Below are 23,414 nucleotides of genomic sequence, written 5' to 3'. Positions count from 1 at the left end.
ACTCTCACAGGCCTTGGGAGGTAGGCCAATCCTCGCTTACAGACAGCCCCCCAACCTGAAGCAAATACTCACCAGCAACTACACACCATACCACAGAAACAGTAACCCAGGAACCAATCCCTGTAACAAACCCTGTTGCCTTCTCTGTCCCCATATCTACTCTAGCAGCACCATCATAGGACCCAGCCACATCATCAGGGGTTCATTCACCTGCACGTCTACTAATGTAATATATGCCATCATGTGCCAGCAATGCCTCTCAGCCATGTACATTGGTCATACCAGACAGTCTGTACATAAAAGGATAAATGGACGCAAATCAGACATCAGGAATGGTAACATACAAAATCCAGTAGGAGAACATTTCAATCTCCCTGGACATTCAATAACAGATTTAAAAGTAGACATTCTTCAACAAAAAAACTTCAAAAACAGACTTCAAAGAGAGCTACAATTCATTTGCAAAGTTAACACCATCAATTTGGGCTTGAATAGGGACTGGGAGTGGCTGGCTCACTACAAAAGCAATTTTCCCTCTCTTAGTATTGACACCTCCTCATCAGTTATTGGGAGTGGAGCACATCCACCCTTTGGCAACACAGTTGGCAACACAGTGGGTCACTTTGGCAACACAGTTCTGTCTGTCGGATACCTAGGCAGAGTGAGTGTGTTCATGTAAATACAGTCTGGACATGAAGCCTTTTCACCTCCCCAGCTAGCTGTCAGGGAAGCGCTCATTCAGACTTTGCTTACACATTAACTTTATTGCCTTCTGCTTAAAGATAAGAAGTTGCTGAGGGTGTGTGCTCTTTGTTTTACTTAACCCAAAGCAATAGTGACAGGAATGGAAAAACTCCATAACCTGCAAAACCAGCTGGAGAAAAAACATGGTGCAACAACTTGAAGGAGGTGGACAGGAGGAGGAGACTGCAAGAAGAGTGAAAAATGGGTTGTCTCAGAATCAAATGAGCATTAGCAATAGTAGTTGTAGTAATGCAAGGGGGGCTGGTGTACCTTGGGGAAAGGCAGCAGGAAACATTGGATGATTTCTGCGGAATTCCAGGCTCCTACCTGTGGTCAATGTGACAACTTAATGGCTTGCACAAGCTGGGATGCTGCCACCGAAATAGCAGCAGTAGCGTTTATTCCCTATTACACCAGATGGTGCTGTTGCGCTCAGCCCTCCTCCTGTTGCCTCTCCCAGGGGAGCAGGCTCGCAGCAGGTGGTGCTGGCACTCACAGTGCAGCAGTCAGCTTGGAGGAGGATTAGTTGTTGAGCTTCCTTTTTTTCAGTCACTAGGGATATAACCTGTTTCCTAAAAGAAAGAAAAGCATCTTTTTCTGGAGCGATGTTTCTCCTTTGGAAAGAAATTTTGATGGAAACCTTATTGGGTAGGTGTCTCTGACTCTGGGCAGGAGTGCAGATGTTTAATTCATTGCTAACAGTTTCTTATGCTCTTGTTTAATTCATTTTACTTTTGAAGCTTGTGGTTAGCTCTCAGACATGGGTATCTTGTCAAAAGGACATTGCTGCAGCAAAGTGCTCTGGAGATTGAGAGATTAATGCTTCCAGCTCACACCTGCCAGGTCTCACTCATTGAGGCTAGAGAGAAAGTTCCTCATTTTGAGACTAATGTTAAGGGCAGTGTTTAAAGTCTTTCCTCTTGAAAATGGAATAGTTTCTATGGGTGTTTTGATAAGATATTTAAAATCATCTACCTTATTCAAATTGTCCTGACTTCAGAGTGATTTCAGACAAAGAACTAGAAACAATACCCCCTACAATGAGGAAATAACTGGTGGCTTTTTAAATACTGCTCACGAAATGTACTAGGAGAGGAAAAAAATATTTTTACCGGATGGTGGTTTGAATGAGTTGCTTCTTCTGACATTCCCTAATTTCATAGGGTCAGAACCAAGATCAATGTGAGTCACTTGACTAGGTTTCTTTATTGGCTGTCCTGGATTTTTTCTATTGCCTGAAAGCCAATTGAGGTTAAGTTTTATGTTTTGAAAAAACAACAACCCTGTAGTGTACAGAATTAACAGAAATAAAATTGTGTAAGGCTTCTGTTTGTGTCTCATGTTACTCTCTACTGTGGTGTTCACCTCAGAGGTGGCTATATTTCAGTGATCATCTCTAAGGTTGACAGAGTACATTAACGGCTTTAGATGAAAGATACAATGCATCATTTGAAAGCTTTCAGAATAGGTCTAAGTAGGCCATCAGTCTATGACTATGTGTGCAGAATATTCATGGCAGCACTGTGTGGGGGAAAGTGCCCAAACTGGTGTGCAAATACGTGCCTTTCCTCTACCACCTCATCGCAGGGAGCAGCTAGTTTTCTGTTTTAGTAGTTAGCAACTTGCAGAGAACATATGAGAGAGAGCGTGCAAAAGAAAAATGTTGATCTAGTTGATGGGGGGAGAGGGAATATTGTGTTCATGGTGTTATTATACAAATGATTATGGTCTATTTCTTCCTGGGCTGCTCAAAAATAAAAACGGAATGAATGGGATTCTGTCAAGTTCAAATATGGCTTCAAATTTAGAAAAAGCAAACAAAACCCTCAGCTTTTAAGAAACTTAAAATCCACAGATAATGTTTATTGAAGGTACTTTAAAATAAAAGAATCCAATGGAAATAATAATAATAACAATAAAAAGACTCCTGCAGAGTTTGTGACCAGAATCATACTGGTGTGTGAGAACTTGGAAGTGACATTGACTATACAAATAGTAAAACAAAGAACCTCCCCCTCAAAACAGCACTTCCAAATTGTGAAAAATGTAAAAAGAAAACAGCATGCCTCAGGGAAAAGTAGATTTAATTTTAGTTTTAATGGGTAGGTAAACATGCTTTTACTAATAACTTTGATTACGATATCGCTTTTTTAAAAAAAGGGGTTATGCTGCTTCATCTTAAGCCTGGTGAAAATGAAGGGAATTGAACTTGCCCCATAGAATAGAATTATTACACTGATAATTTTGGAATTTATACACCTAATATCATAATTCTTGGAAAATATTTTTAGATCATCCTATGGCGTTCAACTGTTTCCTATCAATCTGAATCTTCTTCATCTTTTAGGCACAGTCAGGGACTTTTCACCTGCTTCCAGTAAAGGATGTGCATAAGTGTTTGTAAGACTGGGGCCTTACATTTTGTGGGCAGCTGCAATGTCAGTGCCACACTCCCACAGAATTTCTTTACCTGTTTAGTATGGTTGGTGTAAATCAAACCATTAGACTCAGGCACTGGACCCTGATCCTGCTGTCTGATCTGCTGGTACAGATCCCTGCATCTGTGCAGAGCTTCTGAACAGATTCTGTTTGCAAGATCGAGGCCTTGGTCCATGGTATGACTCTTCTTCATCTGTCTGCATTGATTGTCTGGTAGAAAAATTGTCAGTTTGAAGGTAAAATAGGGTGGCCAACTGCCCATCAATGTGTCTTCTGATTTGATGAACTGTTAATTGTTTCTTCTCTAGCCTTCTAGCTTTTATGGCAAATACAGTTATTTAATAAGAAATAAGAAAATATTTCTCTCCAGAAAAGCCATTGTTATCTAGTTAAAGTTCAACTTTCTGAACTCTAAGCAGTACTTTTCAGGTAATCTCAAATTAACCATGATATGGGAAATATATAATGTAATTTTTTCTTTATTTTAGGCTACATTTCCTGGTCACTCTACCATGCTCTTCCACCCATGATATATTACTTTCCTCTACAAATATTGGCACTTACTGGTTTGGAAGCTTTTGCTGTAGCTTTCTTTTCTCCAGTATTATTAATAATCAGTCCTTTATGGAAACTGGCGAACAACAAGTACATCCTAGCTCTGCTAAGGCTGACTATGGTTGGTAAGTATAATTTGTGGTTTGCTTAACCTTTCATCAATATAAAGTATTTCTAATACACCCATCACCATAGTGTCTAGGTGCAAGATTAAACATTCCAAACTGTCTTAAATTTTAAGTGACCCTGAAAACACATTAACATGGACTTTGTAGGGAAAATGCTTTTTAAACTCTATTACAAAAAAGAATTGGCATGCCAGATGGGGTCAGTGGTCTATCTACACCAGTACAATGTCTCTGACAGCAGACAGGGACCAGATGTTTTAAAGGAAGGTGAAAGAAATCCAATGACGGACAATTATGAAATAATCTGCTCAAGGGGAAAGCTTCTTCCTAACCATCAGTTAGCAGCTGCCTTATGCCCTGAAGCATGAGGGTTTATTTCCCCTCTTTATTATTTTTATTTATTTAACTGTGGATGTTCTCATTCTTTATATAAATGTTTAATCCTTTTCTGACTGCTAAAGTCTTGGTTTCAGTGATATTTTGTGGCAAACAATTTCTGCAGGTTTATTAGCTAAAACTGGGTAAAAAGTATTTCACTGATCATGTTTAAATGTTGTTTTTCAGTGTAATTGATTGTCCCCTCCTTCTTGTATTAGGAGAGAGGGTAAACAGGACATTGTGTTCACTTTCTCCATACCATTAATTGTTTTGCATATCTCTATCATATCGCCTCTGTGAAGGGGTATATAGACCCCACACTGATGAGGAAGGTGCCAGAGCAGCCCAGTGTGCGAGACTAGCCTTGCCCCTGTTGATCGTGTATGGCAGATGTAGGGAAGAGGCTTTTAAAAAGGAAGAAACTGCAGTCAGCTGAGGGAAGAGATCACCCTGAGCAGGAAACTGCTGGAGCAACTCCTGAAGCCACAGGGGGAACTCACATCCAGGAGATCTCCACCCCAGCCCTATGGGGAGTGCAGTGAACTCCCAGGGTAAACCTGACAGAGTGCGCCCAATTCAGCAGCCCATGCAGAAGGACTGCTCAATAAACCATTGTGCGGACAGCCCCTGAAGTAAGATACTGTTGGCCTTGTTTTCCCCCTAGAGGAGCTCTGGGAAGAAGTTATTCTCGAGTGTGCTGGGACATTTAGAGTTCCTTTTGATCCCACACCAGAGAAGACTTGAGAAGGCCTGCAAAGGGCAGGGTCCCCTTTGCAAGAAGTAAGGAACTGGGGCCAGTGTATAAGCCTTAGGGTTGCCAGGCGTCCGGCTTTTGACCAGAACGCCCAGTCGAAAAGGGACCCTGGTGGCTCCGGTCAGCACTGCAGACTGGGCCATTAAAAGGCTGGTCAGTGGTGCAGCGGGGCTAAGGCAGGCTCCCTGGCTCTGCACGGCTCCCGGAAGTGGCCAGCATGTCCCTGTGGCCCCTAGGTGTAGGGGCAGACAGGGAGGCTCTGTGCACTGCCCCCGCCCTGAGCACTGGTTTCGCCTCACTTCAGTCCCCAGCAAAATCATGGAGCAGGTCCTCAAGGAATCCATTTTGAAGCACTTGAAGGAGAGGAAGGTGATCAGGAACAGTCAACATGGATTCACCAAGGACAAGTCATGCCTGACCAACCTGATTGCCTTCTGTGATGAGATAACTGTCTCTGTGGATATGGGGAAAGCGGTGGATGTGATATATCTTGACCTTTGCAAAGCTTTTGATACGGTATCCCACAGTATTCTTGCCAGCAAGTTAAAGAAGTATGGATTGGATGAATGGACTATATGGTGGATAGAAATCTGGGCTCAACGGGTAGTGATCAACGGCTCAATGTCTAGTTGGCAGCCGGTATCAAGCGGAGTAACCCAGGGGTTGGTCCTGGGGCCGGTTTTCTTCAGCATCTTTATTAATGATCTGGATGATGGGATGTATTGCACCCTCAGCAAGTTTGCAGATGGCACTAAGATGTGGGGAGAGGTAGATATGCTGGAGGGTAGGGATAGGGTCCAGAGTGACCTAGACAAATTGGAGGATTGGGCCAAAAGAAATCTGATGAGGTTCAACAAGGACAAGTGCAGAGTCCTGCACTTAGGAAGGAAGAATCCCATGCACCGCTACAGACTGGGGACCGACTGGCTAAGCAGCAGTTCTGCAGAAAAGGACCTGCAGATTACAGTGGACGAGAAGCTAGATATGAGTCAGCAGTGTGCCCTTGTTGCCAGGAAGGCCAACGGCATATTGGGCTGTATTAGTAGGAGCATTTCCAGCAGATCGAGGGAAGTGATTATTCCCCTCTATTCGGCACTGGTGAGGCCACACTTGGAGTATTGCGTCCAGTTTTGGTCCCCCCACTACAGAAGGAATGTGGACAAATTGGAGAGAGTCCAGTGGAGGGCAACGAAAATGATTAGGGGGCTGGGGTACATGACTTACGAGGAGAGGGTGAGGGAACTGGGGTTATTTAGTCCACAGAAGACAAGAGTGAGGGGGGATTTGATAGCAGCCTTCAACTACCTGAAGGAGGATTCCAAAGAAGATGGAGCTAGGCTGTTCTCAGTGGTGGCAGATGACAGAATAAGAAGCAATGGTCTCAAGTTGCAGTGGGAGAGGTCTAGGTTAGATATTAGGAAAAACTTTTTCACTAGGAATGTGGTGAAGCACTGGAATGAGTTACCTAGGGAAGTGGTGGAATCTCCATCCTTAGAGGTTTTTAAAGCCCGGCTTGACAAAGCCCTGGCTGGGATGATTTAGTTGGTGTTGGTCCTGTGTTGAGCAGGGGATTTGACTAGATGACCTCCTGAGGTCTTTTCCAACCTTAATAGTCTATGATTCTATAAAACAAATATACCTATTTTCTATCAACGTGCATTTCTGCTGATGATTTAAAAGTGTATTGTTCACATGTGTATGTGCAGTTGAACAAATGCATAGGATATCATTATTATTTGATCTCTTTTGAAAATACAGCCCTTTAAAATCAGTGTGTGTGTTTGTTTGCAGGAAGTGTAGCTTCATACCAAGCTCCAAATGCTACACTCCGAATACTGATCTTGGCTCCAGGTGTTTGTTCCTCTCTCGTGGTTCAAACAGTAACATGGTGGTCAGGAAACAGTTTACAAAGGTATTGTCCATATTTATAAAAATTACATGACTGTAAATGGCTTCTCTTTATTCACAAATTCATGAACTAAATATCAGTTGTGCAATAACTAAGGCCTGATAGTCACTATAACACTTGTTACAAAATGCACCAGGTACTCGAGAATTGATTCTGTATTTACAGGTACAACAGGATCTGGGGATTCATACTAGGGAAGATTCTTCTATTGGTGCTCCGAATCTGGTATACTTCACTAAACCCAATCTGGAGCTGTCAGACTGCCAACACCATCATACTGATGTTGGGTTTCATAGCAGCTGTTGAGCGAATTTATGCAGGTAAACATATTACAGTAAAAAAAAACAAAAAAACTTCTGACAATATCCAAGGCTTAATGCCACATATAGGCAAACATTAATGTCTTTTGTAAAATCAGCTACTGTGCCTTGATGCATCAATACATTTGTATACTTTATAGGGTTCTTTTACCTGTTCATCGGCTGGCAGAATTAATCCCTCAATAAAGAGCGTTGTTTTTTTTTCATTTAAATGGGCTGTAGTACATGGATGCTGCTAGTGATGCCCATTGCTAATATTAATAATGCAGCAATACACACATTGTGTGCCCCCCAGGGCCGGCTCTAGGCACCAGCAAAACAAACTGGTGCTTGGGGCGGCACATTTTTAGGGGTGGCATGGCCGGCGCCAGAATGCCGCCCCTAAAAATGTGCCCCAGCCGCCCTAGCTCACCTCCGCTGCTGCTGCCACGGCGCGCGAAACTGCTGATTCGCGCGCCACTGCTCCCCCTCCCTCCCAGGCTCTCAAACCTGGGAGGGAGGGGGAGATCCCGAGTGGCCGTTTCGCGCGCCGCTGCTCCCCCTCCCTCCTTCCCTCCTAGACTGAGAGCCAGGGGGGAGGAGGCAGGGCTGGGGATTTGGGGAAGGGGCGGAGTTGAGGCGGGGCCGGGGGTGGGGTAATTAAATAAGGGGGGGGGGCAAAATTGTTTTTGCTTTGGGCGGCAAAAATCCTAGAGCTGGCCCTGGTGCCCCCTGAAGTGTGCCTGTTTGATTGGTTAGAGCTGTGCCTAAATGGAGCGGCAGTGGATTGTCTCAGACAGTGCTAAGCTTCAAATCAAAGATTGAACTACTGTTTGATAGGGTACTAGTCTGGGAGTGAGGAGACCTAGGTTCTCTTCCCAGCTTTATCACTGATTTGCTGTATGTCTCAGGCATGTCACCTACCTAGCCTGTGTTTTCCCATCTGTAAATTAGAGATAATGCTTATATTTGAAAGGTGCTTTGATATCTGTGAAGGAAAAGTACTATATAAGCACTAAGTAGTATTGTACTCTATTAGATGTGGTCTTTCCAAATCAGTGCTGGGGCATGTTGGCAAGGCAGCGTGGGGAGGCTAGTGCTGTCACTGCTTATGCTGTGTCTGTTTAGTGGCTTATTCCCAGGGATGGCTGACAGCTATGGGAAGTGAGTCTGGCACGTTTCATAACAACTAAATCTACTTAAAAAAACTTTAAAAAGAAAAAAGCTGTTAATATGTGCCATTTTATCCACATAAACTACCTCCCTATAGTAGATAGCTTCACTTCCCAAAGCTTCCTATGCATGTCAGATTTGCCACACATTGTTGGCCTCTTCTCTGTGCTTCCTATTTGGTGTCCTGCCACTTGCCTTTTGACCAGCCACATATTATGTGGTGAACAGATTTTTGTGCCTAAGTTGGTAAACTTCCAGGACTGTTTTGTGATCCCAGCTGTTTCTTCTTAATAAACCCTGCTAAAAAGATTTAACTTGTTTGCACACATGTAAAGTGTGTGTTCATGTCATTATTCTAGGCACAGATAGTGTGAAGCAAGAAGCAAACAAGACTGGTGATGCAGCGAAAGAAACCATTCCTAGATCTAACTGGCTTCTGTCAGGAGCGGCTTTTGGCAGTCTGATGTTCCTCACATTATGGATTTTTGGAGAGGTCTCACTTGTTTCTAGGTGGGCTGTGAGTGGACATCCACACCGTGGACCAGATCCTAATCCATATGGGTGAGAAGCGTTTTTTTTTTTTTCATTCTTTGTAAAGTAGTAACTATCGTGCCAATCCTGCAATGACATTCATGTGGGTGCAGGGTTATTCCCACACAGAGCTCATTTCAGGATTGCAGCCTATACGTATTAACTGGAGGCGGTAATCAGAGAAGGAACAAAGTCCTTCTCCATTATTCTTGTTCTCAGATATGAAGTGCTTAGATGTGACCCTTACTGGTCTGGTTTGAACCCCAAAGCGTGTCACTAACACAATTAGGCTCTGATCCTTGACTGGGTCATCTGGGTTCTACTGAAATATAATTTGGGAGGAGATTTGGTATTTCAGCTATACATCTGATTTATGACACTAAAATATTTTCAAATTAAGACACATCATTCAATGACTTATTAATGCAAAAGATTTTGCTAAAAGATACAGTAAATTAACCCAGTTCTGCTCTTTTTTATTTAAATGGGAACAGGATCAGGCACAATATAAGTAAACTCAAGAAGCAAATTTATAAGCTAACATGAAATTGGATCACTTTAGAAATACAGATGCAATAAAGTTTGCTGTTCAGAGTTCCAAAATCTAGAAGAAAACTGGATTAGTTATCTTGTTAGTTAATTAGTCAACTCAGTGAAGTAGTGGTTTTAGTGTCTCTGATAGTTTGTGGCTTAGTGTGCAAAAGGGCCACACTATATGGTCCATTTGTAGAAACTGTGAAAATATTTCTGTTCAGCCTGGATTTCTCCCCTTCCCCCTCTCTTCTTTTCTTTTTTGTACCTGATCTTGCAGCGATGTGTTAATGATGCTGCTGAACCTCCTTGACATGTATTTCTGTGATTAAAACCCCTGTGATACTCTAAACTGAACACTTTTGGTTTCACTGCAGGATGAAATGGAAAGTGAGCTGCGTACAGGTAAAGATATGTGTGCTCAAATAAAGGTTCTCTAATAGCAAAAGAGTTATAAAATATTATCGGTAACTTTTTTTTGCACAAATGTTGTCTGTTTAATCTGAAAGTCCCTCTTTCAGTGTCATGTATTACAAGATTATAGTGATGTGTACTTTTTTTTTTTTTTTTAACAGAGGTGCAGTTCTGTTGGGAATGGCCCATGGAGTGATGCTTTCCTTTTTGTCTTTGTCTTCATTCACCAGTTTTGGCTTGTGTCTTACAGGTATGAGCAAATCTGGTGTGGACATGCTGCATTACTTTATTTCCACTACTTCACCTAAATCCCTCCCTTTTTGTTTGTGCCCTCATGCCTAAAAAAGCATTTTATTTTTCTTCATTTCATGAGTAGATGCTAAAGAAAATAGTTTTATTAACAAGTGGCGTCGGTTATCTATGTGCTGCCTATCTGGTCCCGCCTTTCCTCTGTACCAAATGTATCACTTCTATTGTACCTGTCCTTTGTAGGCCAGTGGATAAGAATCATGAGCCAGAGCTCCACCCTAGTGTAAATTACTCCTTCTGTAATGTACACCAACTGGGGATCTGGACCCCTGGAGTGCAGTCTGTTTGTTCACCTTTCACAGTATGTGTGCTCTATGGGGCTGAGCCAGCAAACACTTATACAGAGTGTAGTCTTACTGCAAAGTCAGTGGGGCTGTAGCTGGGAGAGAATGTTGAAGGTGTCGCCTCACAGGTTACCAACCACTGGGCAGTACAATAAATGCAAACACTTACTGTTTCATCAGAAATTCACTTTGGGGCAAATCCAGCTCCTGCCTCTGTGGCTGCAGAGATTGTGTCTCTGATTGTGCCAGCATACAATGAATCACACTAGATGCTGGGAAGGCACCAATGGCAAATGGATGCTTGGGAGGGGCTGTTGGATCTAGACCAGGGGTGTGCAAACTATGGCCTGGGGACTGCATCCAGCCCTCCAGACATTTTAATCCGTCCCTTGAGCTCCCGCCGGGGAGCGGGGTCCAGGGCTTGCCCCACTCCGGGCAGCTCCCGGAAGCAGCAGCGTGTCCCCCCTCTGGCTCCTATACGTAGGGGCAGCCAGGAGGCTCCGCACATTTCCCCCGCCCCAAGCGCTACCCCCGCAGCTCCCATTGGCTGGGAACCATGGCCATTGGGAACTGCAGGGGCGGCGTCTGTGGACAGGGCAGCGTGCAGAGCCACCTGGCCATGCAGGAGCTGGAGCGGGGACATGCTGCTGCTTCTGGGAGCTGCTTGAGGTAAGTGCCGCATAGAGCCTGCACCCCTGACCCCCTCCTATGTCCCAACCCCTTGCCCCAGCCCTGATCCCCCTCCCACCCTCCGAACCCCTTGGTCTCAGCCCGGAGCACCCTCACGCACCCTGAACTCCTCATTTCTGGCCCCACCTCAGAGCCTGCACCCCAACCCCCAATTTCATGAGCATTCATGGCCCACCATACAATTTTCCCACCCAGATGTGGCCCTCGGGCCAAAAAGTTTGCCCATCCCTGATCTAGACTCATGCAATCCAGTGGCTAGCATCTCCTGCAGAGGGGCGACAAATGGCAATCCAGAACCTGTGGGAGACTCTGGAAAGGCTGCACTACTCTTTGGCTGCCTGCTCACTCAGGACAGGCTAATGAAACCCATTCAGCCTTTTTGGAGGCCTTGAGAATTTCACCCATAATGAATGTAAAATGGTGTCGAAAAATGACCCCTACTTCACTGATATCTGTATAACTCTCCCTAGATGTATTTGGAGAGAAGACAAGACCGTGTTGCCAACCCCGAATGTTCAAAACTAATGTCTCCCCCACCCTATAAGGAGATTTTAAGAAATAATAAAAAGAATCAAAGGTTTAATTTGCCTTCTGTTTTTTAAGCTGCATGGTGCTGTAGAATCACATTTTCAAGCTGTTTTGCACAAACACGGGGGCTAGAAACTTACTTTTATTTTTAATGGAAGCTGAGATTCTTCCTTAATCACTTATCTCTAGGAGCTGGGACTTTTAAGTAAAATACCAAATGTCATGAGTGTCACAATAAAATCTTGAGATGGCAATGCTGCAAACAGAAGTTGTCCTAATAAATTCTATTGTGTTGATGACATTGGTATGGTAAAACAAACGCAGTCTGGCTCTATTGCTAATATCATTTTATTTGTGTTGTACCTCCATAACTTGTTCTAATCAAACATTGATTGGCTCTTGAATTATATCATGCATTTGCACTGCTAAAAATGTTAGTAATCCAGATTATCATAGAAAAAAGTTACAAACTTTTACTAATATTCATTATCACAAAACAATAGTTGTTTGGGTAGAAAAATATTCACTACCACAAAAATATTTTTAAAATAATATTTTACTTTTATAAGCATATTCCATGTTATCAATATTGTGTTTCAGGCCAAATCCCACTGCAATCAGTGGGAGTGTGGTAAGGTAAGTACACTGCAGACTGTGAAAGGTAAACAGGTTCCTGGCTGTCACATGGCAACTCAAGTGGTGTATAAAAGCAAGGGGAAGCCCAGTGGAGGGAGAGATAAGAGGAAGGGTGCATCCTCTCCCCACCTAATACATCCTGCACTGCCCTTATGTTATCACAAGGAGTTTTTCTGCAAGAGAAATTATATGGCTTTAGCTCTTGATATTTTCTAGATCCTCTTACCCAGCTAAGTGAACAGTCTAAGAAAATGAACTCAAGAGTGTCTTTCATTGACTGACTGTAAGGAAAAGCCATCCCTACTAATACTATATGGAGTGCCCATTCTCACTCCAACCACACTTATATTTTCCATTAAGTACTGTACAGTATATTTCTGGCTGCTATACAGTTTTCTCTAAGCCTTTTAGAAAACTGAATTTTTCAAAGCAAGTGTGAACATGAGGAGGAAAATAAAGTGTAACTGATCATGACTCACTGACAGTCTTCTGTGTCCCTTCACAGGCATGGCATCTGCTGCTGGTCTCCTTTACTTAAAGACCTGGGGTGCAGCTATAGCAGGCAACATTCTTGCTGTCTTTACCATGTGTATGTGGCCTCGACTGACTGGACGTTTTGTTAGCTGTCTGCATCCTGGAAAAGCCATGAGTACAGCCATGTTTGTCTATGTCCTAGAGTTATTCTTCTGTGTGTGGTGCACAGCTTATAAATTTGTACCAGGAGGAATTTATGCTAGAGAGAGCTCCCACCTTCTTTTAGGTATGTCTGTGATCCTGAATTAAGACAACTAAGAAAATATACTTTTTTTAGCCTCAAGCAGTCATTTAAAGCAATAAATGGTCCTCCTCCATGCTCATCTCCCATTGACTTGAATGTGGTGGGAGTTATCCATGTGGGAAGACAGCCAGTTAAGAAATATAATTAAAAATTACAAATCAACTAGCTTCTGTTTTGTTTAAAATTAGTTTAAAATATGGGCAGAAAATAAAATATTCAACTTGGGGAAAATGTAAAATGGAATGGAAATATTCATTGGGAAAGAGAGATCTAGAAATATTGTAAAAGAGACCTAGAGGTGATAGCTGCCAGTAAATATGACTTGAGTTTGCATGGCAGCAAAAAAGGCCAGTACAATGTAGGCCTGGGTTCATAGGAATGTGATCTCATAAAGCAGAGAGGTAAGTCTGTCTTAATGGCTCTTGTGAAGATTACGTCAGACCAACCTCATCTTTGCTGTAACTCCTCACCAACTCAGATCTCAGAGTAGCAGCCGTGTTAGTCTGTATCCACAAAAAGAACAGGAGTACTTGTGGCACCTTAGAGACTAACACATTTATTTGAGCATAAGCTTTTGTGGGCTACAGCCCACTTCATCGGATGCATGTAGTGGAAAATACAGTAGGAAGATATATATATATACGCAGAGAACATGAAACAATGGGTGTTACCATACACACTATAAAGAGAGTGACCAGTTAAGGTGAGCTATTATCAGCAGAAGAGGAAAAAGAGCTGTTTGTAGGGGTAATGAAAATGGCCCATTTCCAGCAATTGACAAGGAGATATGAGGAACTGGGTGTGTGTGTGGGGGAAATAAGCATGGGGAAATAGTTTTACTTTGCCATTTTCATTACTCCTACAAACAGTTCTTTTTCTCTCCTGCTGATAATAGCTCACCTTAACTGATCACTTTCCTTATAGTGTGTATGGTAACACCCATTGTTTCATGTTCTCTGTGTATATCTTCCTACTGTATTTTCCACTACATGCATCCGATGAAGTGGGCTGTAGCCCACGAAAGCTTATGCTCAAATAAATTTGTTAGTCTCTAAGGTGCCACAAGTACTCCTGTTTTTTCAACTCAGATCTGTGTCAGAAAGATACAGACCAATAGGCAATACATTGGAGAAGAAGAACAAATGGTATGAGCGTATGGAGGGACTAGCTTAAGAGTGAAATTCTAAACCCTAAATTTGTATCTTTTTACAAAGTGACTTATGTTAAGGTGAGGAGGGGGAAACAATCTGGTAAAGTGAATGGTATGAACAGGTAAAAATTTCTAAAGCATTATTTAGCACCTAATGGTAGACAAACAAAGCCATGTTTAAAAATGATAGCTGGTTACCTACGGCTAACCATGCCCAGGTAAATGGTGTTCAAATGTAATTGATTATTTTATATTTTGACTGGGGAGTGGGGAATGTATTCTTTATATATTTTACTTGATTCATGATTGTCCAGACAGTTTTAGGGTGCAGATATGCCTTTGCTATCACTCTCCATCTTTTTAAATTCTCAGGCTGAATGTATGCTGTTTCAAATACTATAGGAATAATTTTCAGCTTTTTATTTATATGGGTTTTTTTTTAACTTTCTTTGCTCTTGGAATATGCTGGAGATCAGGAGATCCAACCTTCACAATTCATTTAAACTTTATTTTAAAAAGGTGTGTGTGAAGAAAGTGCTTATCAGAGAAGTGTCAAATACTTTCAGAAATAATGCTTTTACAGCGCACAAATTGTTATATAATCAATCTTTATGACACTCCCTTGGAAATACACATTTGTGATTCAGAGGGCGTGGCCGTTGGGTGATAATATAGAGGGGTCCCCAGTTTACAGTGCCTTCAGTTGGCAACATCAAAACTATGAGCTGGATCTGTGGCAATCAGTGGCGCTGACTACATCAATTTACATTAGCTGAGGATCTGGGGAAGTTATGGTTTCTGGGTATTTAGCACTACTCTGTTGCTTATAAAACTTTTTTCGTCTTATATCAAGAGACTGTTTACTACTGTATTTCCTCCCTAACAGCATGGCTTTCGGCAAACATCTTGTTTCTTTTGGTTTCTTTCAGGTGTCAATGCTATTTCCTGCTCTCTCTCCCTGTCCAATATCCTGCCTTTTTCTCACTGCAACTTGGGTAGGGAACTGCCATGTGGGAAATAATGAAAGTAAGATTATTATGTTCATTACTGTGGTTCTTCAAACTGATGAAACTGACCAAAGACCCGATCCCAGGCCTACCAAAGTCACTTGCTCTTTCCATTGACTTTAATGGATTTTGGATCAGTCCCCAGTTGAGAGGGTGGTAGTGTGCCCTCTCATTCATTGAGCAGAGAACTAGCACTGTGGTTTGCAACATTTATAACATTAGTAATGTTCAAGAACAGCGAGGAAGCTGATGGACTGTTTTACTTAAAGCAACAACTCTGCTATTTAACAGAAATGAAACGTCACTTCTTGAGCTAGTTAACTACAGCACAAACATCTGAAGGATGCATGTTCACTTTAGTGCACATTCTTGTATTCCAACAGAGCCCTATGCTGTATGCTTTATGCATCCAAATTTCCATTGCAGCCAGTGGGATTCTTTGATGTATAAGGAATGCAGGATAATGCCTATAATGTTAATCTAAATTACATATAGTGAGAAGAAAATATGCTCCTCAACGGTAAGCAGTTTGAAGCTTCATCCTGGCTTTTTAAATATGTCAATATGTAGTGGTCTGTTCTTAAAAAGAACAGCTCCCACTGTTGGCTGTCAAGAAGAGCACAATACATTGTTTGCCACATTCAACTGACCTCTAAAGTTGGCTGTTACACATCACTTACACAAGGTTAAGGACATAGCTGAAAAGCTGGCCCCTGTCAGTTCCTACATAAACAGTGTCTTGATGAGAGAGCAGTGGATTTGTAACTCGTTCTGGATTCTAAATATCCATTATGATTTTCCAGCAGGTTATTTTAAGGCACTGTAAATCCAATGTTAAGGTATAAGCTGTTGTCCAGATGAATTCTAGTAAAATTTAAAAGGATTGGGCTGATGTGGGGGTTGTATTGCTCAGCAGAACCGTTCAGTGTCATTTATCCAGTGTGAACATAAAACATAAAATCTAAGGCCCTGATCTTGCATTTGGACATGGTACCCTGCAGTGCTCCATTGAAATGGTTGGGACTCTGCAGAAGGTGTTAGTGGAACTTGATGCAGACTCAGGGTGTAATTTTGTTTTATAAAAAAATCTCCTTAAAAAGAGCATTGTGGTAATATTGCTGATCTCCCAATCAGCATATGTATGGAGTAAGATAAAATCAAACTTATACCAGTGTTTTGATAGCAAAATGAACCTGATAAAATATGTTAAAGTGGGAACAAATAGCACCCAAGAAGGCTCAAGTTGTCTCAGCATTTCCATTTTAAATAATGAGCCAGATCCTCAGGATTGGTCTTTTAGCACCAGGATGCAGTTTAGACTTGGGGGCTGCAAAGCTAGCTATAAATTAACTCCCTGGTCCCTGGGCTGCTGGGCACTTGTCTGGTCTTAAGGAACAAACTAGAGCCGCTCTCAGTTGTACAGGCTCCAAAGCTCCCAAGGGATGCAGAGGAACTGTCAGAACCCAAGGGATGTCTGCAGAAAGTAGTGTAGAGTTGTCTCTGGGATTTCTCTATGTAAAGTGATCTTTTGCGGGCTACTGCCAGAGCAGCACAAAGCAGGCTTAAAAGGGATGAGGCTCTGCCCCATTGTCTTTTTCCCAGGAGTTCTATAAATTGGTCTTTCCATTTGTTCTAGGCATGTTAAATCTTATCTTAACAGGAATGTATTAAAATTAAACTTAGAGAATATGATTCTGGCTCTCCGTATTTTTTTGTTTAGAATAGGGTACAGTGAGGTTTTAAATAAGTTGTTGGGATACTCTTATTTTGAAATATTTACAATTTGTGGCAAATTTAATTTTGATAAGCAATGAAGGTGTATGCTCAGTCACTGATGGTTATTGTATACAATACATGTCTACAAGTATTTAAATCAAATGCAAAATTATGACCAAAGTGTTACATACATCAGTGAGTATCATGACATTGATAAGCGGGGCCATCCCAGCCAATATAACTTGTGTGCATCTATTGTATTACTATAGTTTGCAAATATTGATAAATCTAATTCCATATGGGTAAGTTATTGTTGCAGTGGAAGCGAAAGCTTTGACTGTCCATAAACTTTGCATATGTAAATCCTCAGCTATAAGGTTATATTATCACAGTCTCATTGCATTTAATAAGTAAAAGGTACATGAAAAACTAATAATGTTATGTTTGTTACAGGAGTTGTCATGTTGTTTGTTGGGTTAGATGAACTTATTGGCTCCAGGAAGAACCTTAATTGTATATTTCAAGTTAAAAGTAGCTATAAGCCACTATTCAAACAAAGTGAAAAATATATCAAACTATGTAAGTATAATTTTGCTTCTTTTCTTAAACTAAGTACCTCTAATTTAATCATACTGTTGAATTGGGAATATGATTTCAGTAAGAGAAAAGTAAAGCAGTGCAGGATTTTCCTCAGTCAGTTTTTAGAGATGTTTGTTCTGATACTTTAGATACAGGGCCAGATCTTCAACTGGTGTAGTTCCAGTGCAATGCTGATTCACATTAGCAGAGGATCTGGTCCACTATTTACAGTATTTTTCTTATCCATTTGCAGGAGACATCACAGGTGCTGGAATTAGGTGTGTGTGTGTGTGTGTGTGTGTGTGTGTGTGTGTGTGTGTGTGTGTGTGTGTGTGTGTGTGTGTGTGTGTGTGTGTGTGTGTGTGAAGTGGTTTCCATCTATAGGGTTTACAGTTTGGTTCAATGGCTCCCAGCACCCCCACTATACAAATTGTTCCAGCGCCCCTGGGAGAAGTAGTCTTAGCTCTCAGAGTGGTATCAACAAAGCATGTGTGTCCTTTTCCCCATGATAGTGACAGTTTTAAAACTGGTCTGAAAACTAAAACAAAATAAGAATGTAAAGCTGTTCCTGTTGATCTAACAATGTTTATTTTTTAATTAACTGAATATTGAAATCATAACTGCTGTTGGCACTTTAAATCTTGCTCAGGTTTCATGCAGCTATAAAATCTACTGTCTGAATTTAATACTGGTAAAAGGTGCTAATCTGATAGAATTTAAAAGCAAACAAAACAAAACAAAAAAACAGACCAACTCAAAGATGATCACCTCTACTGCCAGTGTATCTTTCGACTGAAGATTCCAAACTTGAAAAATGACCGACCAAAATAGCTTTTTTTGTGTAAATAAAGTGAATTACTGGTTGGCACCTACATGTCCTAAGAGGCATAGAAAAACATGGAACACTACTATATTGCAAATAGCATTAATGACATACTATAAGGCTTTAACTATTTTATTAGTGAGTATGCTAATGAAAATGATGGAGTGTGATCTTCCACTGATACAGAGTGGAAGTTTTAGGCACAGAGCACAGATCAAGGAGAGAATATGGTCCTAAATTATTAAAGTTGCTTTCTTTGCTGCTTTTGTAAAGAAGCCAATAACTAAACATTTGATACCAAGTAGGAAAATATATAACTGCACAAGCCTAAAATGTATGGAAGACAAAAATAAAAATGCCAACGACATTAACCCTGGGCTGGAAGAAACACTTTCAGAGTCACAGGGTCCGAGTCTCTGGTCTGTCAAGTTGCTTATGTCAGCTGCACCCTTCAGCCCCAGCACAAGGAGGAGAAAGGGGCATGTCAAGCTTGGGGGAAGTGGGGGGCAAGTGGTAGCCCAGAGTTTCACTATGCCTGATTTGCTGGAGCTTACACAGTATTGCTAACCCCAAATGTTAAAAAAAAAAAGTAAAGAGTCGGACCTCAGAAAAATAATCAACCTTTCATAAAAAAATAGTTGGATTGTTTTTATTTATTTTGGCCTTCTGGTTTCTAAACCTTTAGGATGCACTCGGGTCACATTTTGAAGCTTTTTTTCTGCAAGCATGAGAGATTAAAAACTTGCTTTCATATTTTTTTTAAATGAAGGCTGAGATTCTCACAAAATAACATGGTTCTGTGAGCTGGGGTTTTAAGTAAAAATAATACCAAATATCATGAAACTTGCATTAAAATTGTGAGTTGACTACCCTGTTCACTTCAGTGGCACAACTGGACGTAGGAGCCTCACTGCTGTAACTTCTGTTGGTTGAGAATCAATGAGCCGCAGCCAGCTCCCTGTGGCTGCCATTCTCCGCTATAACTGAGCACATCTGAGATGTAGTGGAGAGTTGGGGTCACATACTCCAGTAATAGCTTTTCAGTTACATAGAGAATTAGAGAGAGAAGTTGTCTAGAGGTTAGGGCATTAGGTCAGGATGTAGGAGGCCTGTGTTCAAGTCCCTGCTTTGCCATCACTACCTGCATGACCTTGGGCAAATCCCTTAGCCTCTCTGTGCCTCACTTCCCCATCTGTAAAACAGAGATGATGGTACTTCCCTACCCCTCATGGGTGTTGTGAATATTATTAAAGATTGTGAAATGCTCAGAAACTGTGGTAGTAGGGCCATATAAGTACCTAGGGTGTAGTAAAATATATTTATAGTCAATGTGAGAAGTTTTAACACCCCCAAAACAAAGCCATTAGCCTTGTTATAACTTCAGAAGAGTGGAACAGTAAAATACCCTGTCTACTGGCTTCACTGCACAGCCTTGTCCTATCAAACTGATATTATAACTTATTGCAACACTGACCTCTGCCTTTACTTCCCCAGCATTCCCAGACTTTACTGCTCTTGGTCAGTTTCTCCCTCAAACACCTTTGTGCTTTATAAGGCATGTAAATATGTGACTTTTTTTTCCTGCCATTATTCATGGTAAAGTTTGCCTAAATGTGCAGTAAAGTTGTTTTACAGGAGTTTGATATTAATGTAAAATTAATTATACGTCAGTTTATCACTGTTTGTTTAAGGATTTGATGAATGAATTGACTAGAGTTAACTGAGTTTTTTGATAGGCATAATATGCCTTTGTATATGTGAAATGATCACAAAGTGATTTAATCACCGAGTTATGAAGTGCCAAACCCTTAGCTGTCCACTACTGTGATTTGGCAGACTTCAGAAGCAACAGAGAAGCTATGTATTAGAGGGGTAGCTGTGTTAGTCTGGATCTGTAAAAAGCAACAAAGAGTCCTGTGGCACCTTATAGACTAACAGACGTATTGGAGCATAAGCTTTCGTGGGTGAATACCCATTTCGTCAGACGCATGCTATGATTTGCGTTCTGTAAGGTTTTAGTGCTTCTTCAAGAATCTGCCAATTTGTACATTTAGAAAAGTGCTTCTATGGAGGTTTGATAGGGACTGCATCTTTCTGAGGTCTGGGAGTTTTTAAAGTAAACTATAGCTATTTGCTTGGCAAGATAATATTAACAAATTAATATTTCCATACTCTAAAAGGATTTCTGGTTCAGAGCCAGGAAAAACAGAGCATTTTCTTTTTACCTTTATGAATTTCTGTAACAGGTTCTTCAGTAGAGATAATTTCAGCTATACAAAGGAAAGTGCTATATGAAGCCTGCAGTTTCTGCTTTGTTTTGGAGGACATGAATGCAAGGCAGATAGATTTTTCTTCTAAAATATCTGCATGTATGCTGATGGGCAGATACTTTCTAAGTACTTACACTTCCTTGGGACTGTGTTATTGTTGAAACATGTGGAGATTTAACTATAACCGGGCAGTATCTCCCATTCCTTAATATTAATCCCAGGGAAGAGAATATATTCTTCCATGTTTAACTGAGACCATGAAATTAACTCTGCACTCTTTCCCTTTTTCTCTCTCACAACTAATTTCCTGTGTTTTTTGTTTCAAGTCTTATGGCTGTTTGTTGGTGTGGGTTTGCTAGGATTAGGACTGCGATATAAAGCTTATGAGAAGAAATTAGGGCAAGGGGTGAGTAATATGTTTATTTTTTTAACAAAGAAATATATTTTCAAACACAATGTAACATTTGCAAATGATCCCTTAGAAATCTTTCCAGCAATACACAGCAACTATAAATCACTCAGTATATGAATATGTATTGAACAAAGGAAAATGGTCTTGTGGTTGAGTCACTGGACTGGGTCTTGGGAGATCTGGTCTGAGTTCCTGACTTTGCAGCAGACTTCTTTTATGACATTGGGTAAGTCAGTTAGGGCTTGTCTACACTACCATGCTGGGTCGATCTAAGATACGCAACTTCAGCTACATGAATAGTGTAGTTGAAGTCGACGTACTTAGATCTACTTACCGCTGTGTATTCACTGCAATAAGTTGACAGCTGACGCTCTCCCGTTGACTCTGCTTGTGCTCCTCGTTCTGATGGAGTACTGGAGTTGACGGAAGAGCGCTCAGTGGTCAATTTATTGCATCTATACTAGATGCGATAAATCGACCCCCACTGGATCGATCATTGCCCGCCGATCTGGCGGGCAGTGTGGACAAGCCTTCAATCTCTGTGCCTTACTTCCCCATCTGTTTTTTAAAAAATGGGGGATGATACTTCCTTTCTCACACCCTTTGTCTGCCTTGTCTGTTTGAATTGCAGTTGTTTTTGTGCAGCAACTGTCTCTCTTGCTATGAATACATATGGCAGCTATCACAATGGGGCCCTGATCTTACTTGGGACTGTTAAGTGCTTCTGTAATACAAATAAAAAATAATGGGTGGGAAAAATGAAGACTAAAATTAAGTTAGAATTGCCTCCAAAGCGCTTGTAAGAGAGTAATGAATAGTGATACTATTAGTATGGTATAAAACTGAGAAGGGAGGAAAGACAAGTAGGAAAAAGGGAATGGTCCAAAGAAAATGTAGGGCAAAAGAAAGGAAAATTGGACACAGCAAGAGGAGGATGTGGGAAGAGAGAACAAGTGAGAACCCATTGGACTGCGAAGTGTGGATTTCCATATAATGTAAACCCAAGGGCTTTTATGGTGTAAAGATGTTTTGGGGCATCTCCAGGATTGGGAAAAGATGTTCAAATTGCCTCTTCTTGAGAGAGTGTCTTTCCACCCTCTTCCATGATGATGAATGTGAATGGTTGTTCTGACTTCCACTCTCTGATTGGAGGAATGATAGCAATCTTTCCAGTGCCTCAGTAAAACTTTTATTATATAAGGTAGTCTGTGAGTACACTTTTTTTTCCCCTTCAAGTTGGCTGATGCAGGGTTACTTTCATCAGGGCAGAATTTAACTCAAGGGGTAATGAGGGAGTTCACGTGCTTCACTGATGTTGATGCAAATAGTTGCCCATGTATTCATGACCTAAGAACGTGTGATAGTGAAGCAAGCAAGTGGTTTTGTACCCAGCAGGTTGGAGATTCTAAACTCAGTGCCTGTAACTTGGCTGAGTCATAGTAGAATCTGTTCAAATTTTGTTGAGTTGGGCAGTGTTGAAATGTGTATGATATTGCATCAGATTCATTTCCAAGCTTCATACATCCCCCTTCACGAACAGTACCAAGTTTTTATCCGCATTATCCTTTGTCCTGAATAATGGCTACTGTCTTCAGTTCAGAAATGGAATGCTTTGATTAGACTATAGGATTTACCCAGCTAACAAGCATTTTGTTTAAAACTGGATCAGGTAAGTTGGAATAACGTTCTTTATTAGCTGGAATTAAATCCTTGATTTGAAAAGCAGTCACATGCTTCTTGTTTGAAATGTTGTCTTAACCATGACATGTCACTAGGCTGATGTTGCAGTGCTCCATTGCTAGTATGCGTAGCAGTATAGGGTAACCACAGTGAAAATCTAAGCTGAAGCTGGTACAGTGACAGGACTGTTGTGCTGCCATGGAGAACCAGCTTTTGAAAAGACCATGGGACTCTTACCTCACAAATTCATTTATACACGACAACAGGTCGGTCACTGTAGGGCTGCTGTGCTGTCTCCCAAGCCCAGGAAGGACTAATGCTGCACTTGAACTCTATTCAGACAGGGGCGGCTCCAAGCACCAGCGCAGCAAGCGCATGCCTGGGGCAGCAAGCCACGGGGGGTGGCCTGCCGGTCCCTGTGAGGGCGGCAGTCAGGCTGCCTTCAGTGGCATACCTGCGGGAGGTCCGCCGGTCCCACGGCTTCAGCGGCAATTCGGAGGCGGGTACGCCGAAAGCGCGGGACCGGAAGACCTCCCGCAGGCATGCTGCCGAATCTGCGTGACCAGAATCCTGCAGGCCGGCCGCCGAAAGCCGCCTGACTGCTGTGCTTGGGGCGGCAAAAACCATAGAGCCGCCCCTGTATTCAGAACACAGGAGCCACTCTACTTCCTGCAGCTCCCCTTAAGCTCTTATAGGA

The 23,414-nt window shown here is 41.7% G+C and overlaps 1 protein-coding gene across 2 annotated transcripts in view; it reads left to right on the top strand.

Annotated features, from left to right (window-relative positions):
- Positions 1–1,222: 1,222 nt before the first annotated feature.
- CWH43 (cell wall biogenesis 43 C-terminal homolog) overlaps positions 1,223–23,414 on the top strand; it is a 51,715-nt gene continuing 29,523 nt past the window's right edge. For both annotated transcript variants that reach the window (XM_065598048.1, XM_008163634.4), the window contains exons 1-9: positions 1,223–1,392; positions 3,672–3,863; positions 6,790–6,910; positions 7,073–7,227; positions 8,739–8,940; positions 10,017–10,105; positions 12,808–13,062; positions 17,407–17,532; positions 20,952–21,031. In XM_065598048.1, coding sequence (XP_065454120.1) covers positions 1,350–1,392; positions 3,672–3,863; positions 6,790–6,910; positions 7,073–7,227; positions 8,739–8,940; positions 10,017–10,105; positions 12,808–13,062; positions 17,407–17,532; positions 20,952–21,031 — 1,263 coding nt within the window. In that variant the 5' untranslated portion in view covers positions 1,223–1,349. The remainder of the gene's footprint in view (positions 1,393–3,671; positions 3,864–6,789; positions 6,911–7,072; positions 7,228–8,738; positions 8,941–10,016; positions 10,106–12,807; positions 13,063–17,406; positions 17,533–20,951; positions 21,032–23,414) is intronic.

This window comes from Chrysemys picta, chromosome 5 (genome assembly GCF_011386835.1).
Source record: "Chrysemys picta bellii isolate R12L10 chromosome 5, ASM1138683v2, whole genome shotgun sequence".
NCBI lineage: Eukaryota > Metazoa > Chordata > Testudines > Emydidae > Chrysemys > Chrysemys picta.
This window is presented reverse-complemented; position numbering and strand designations above follow the sequence as displayed.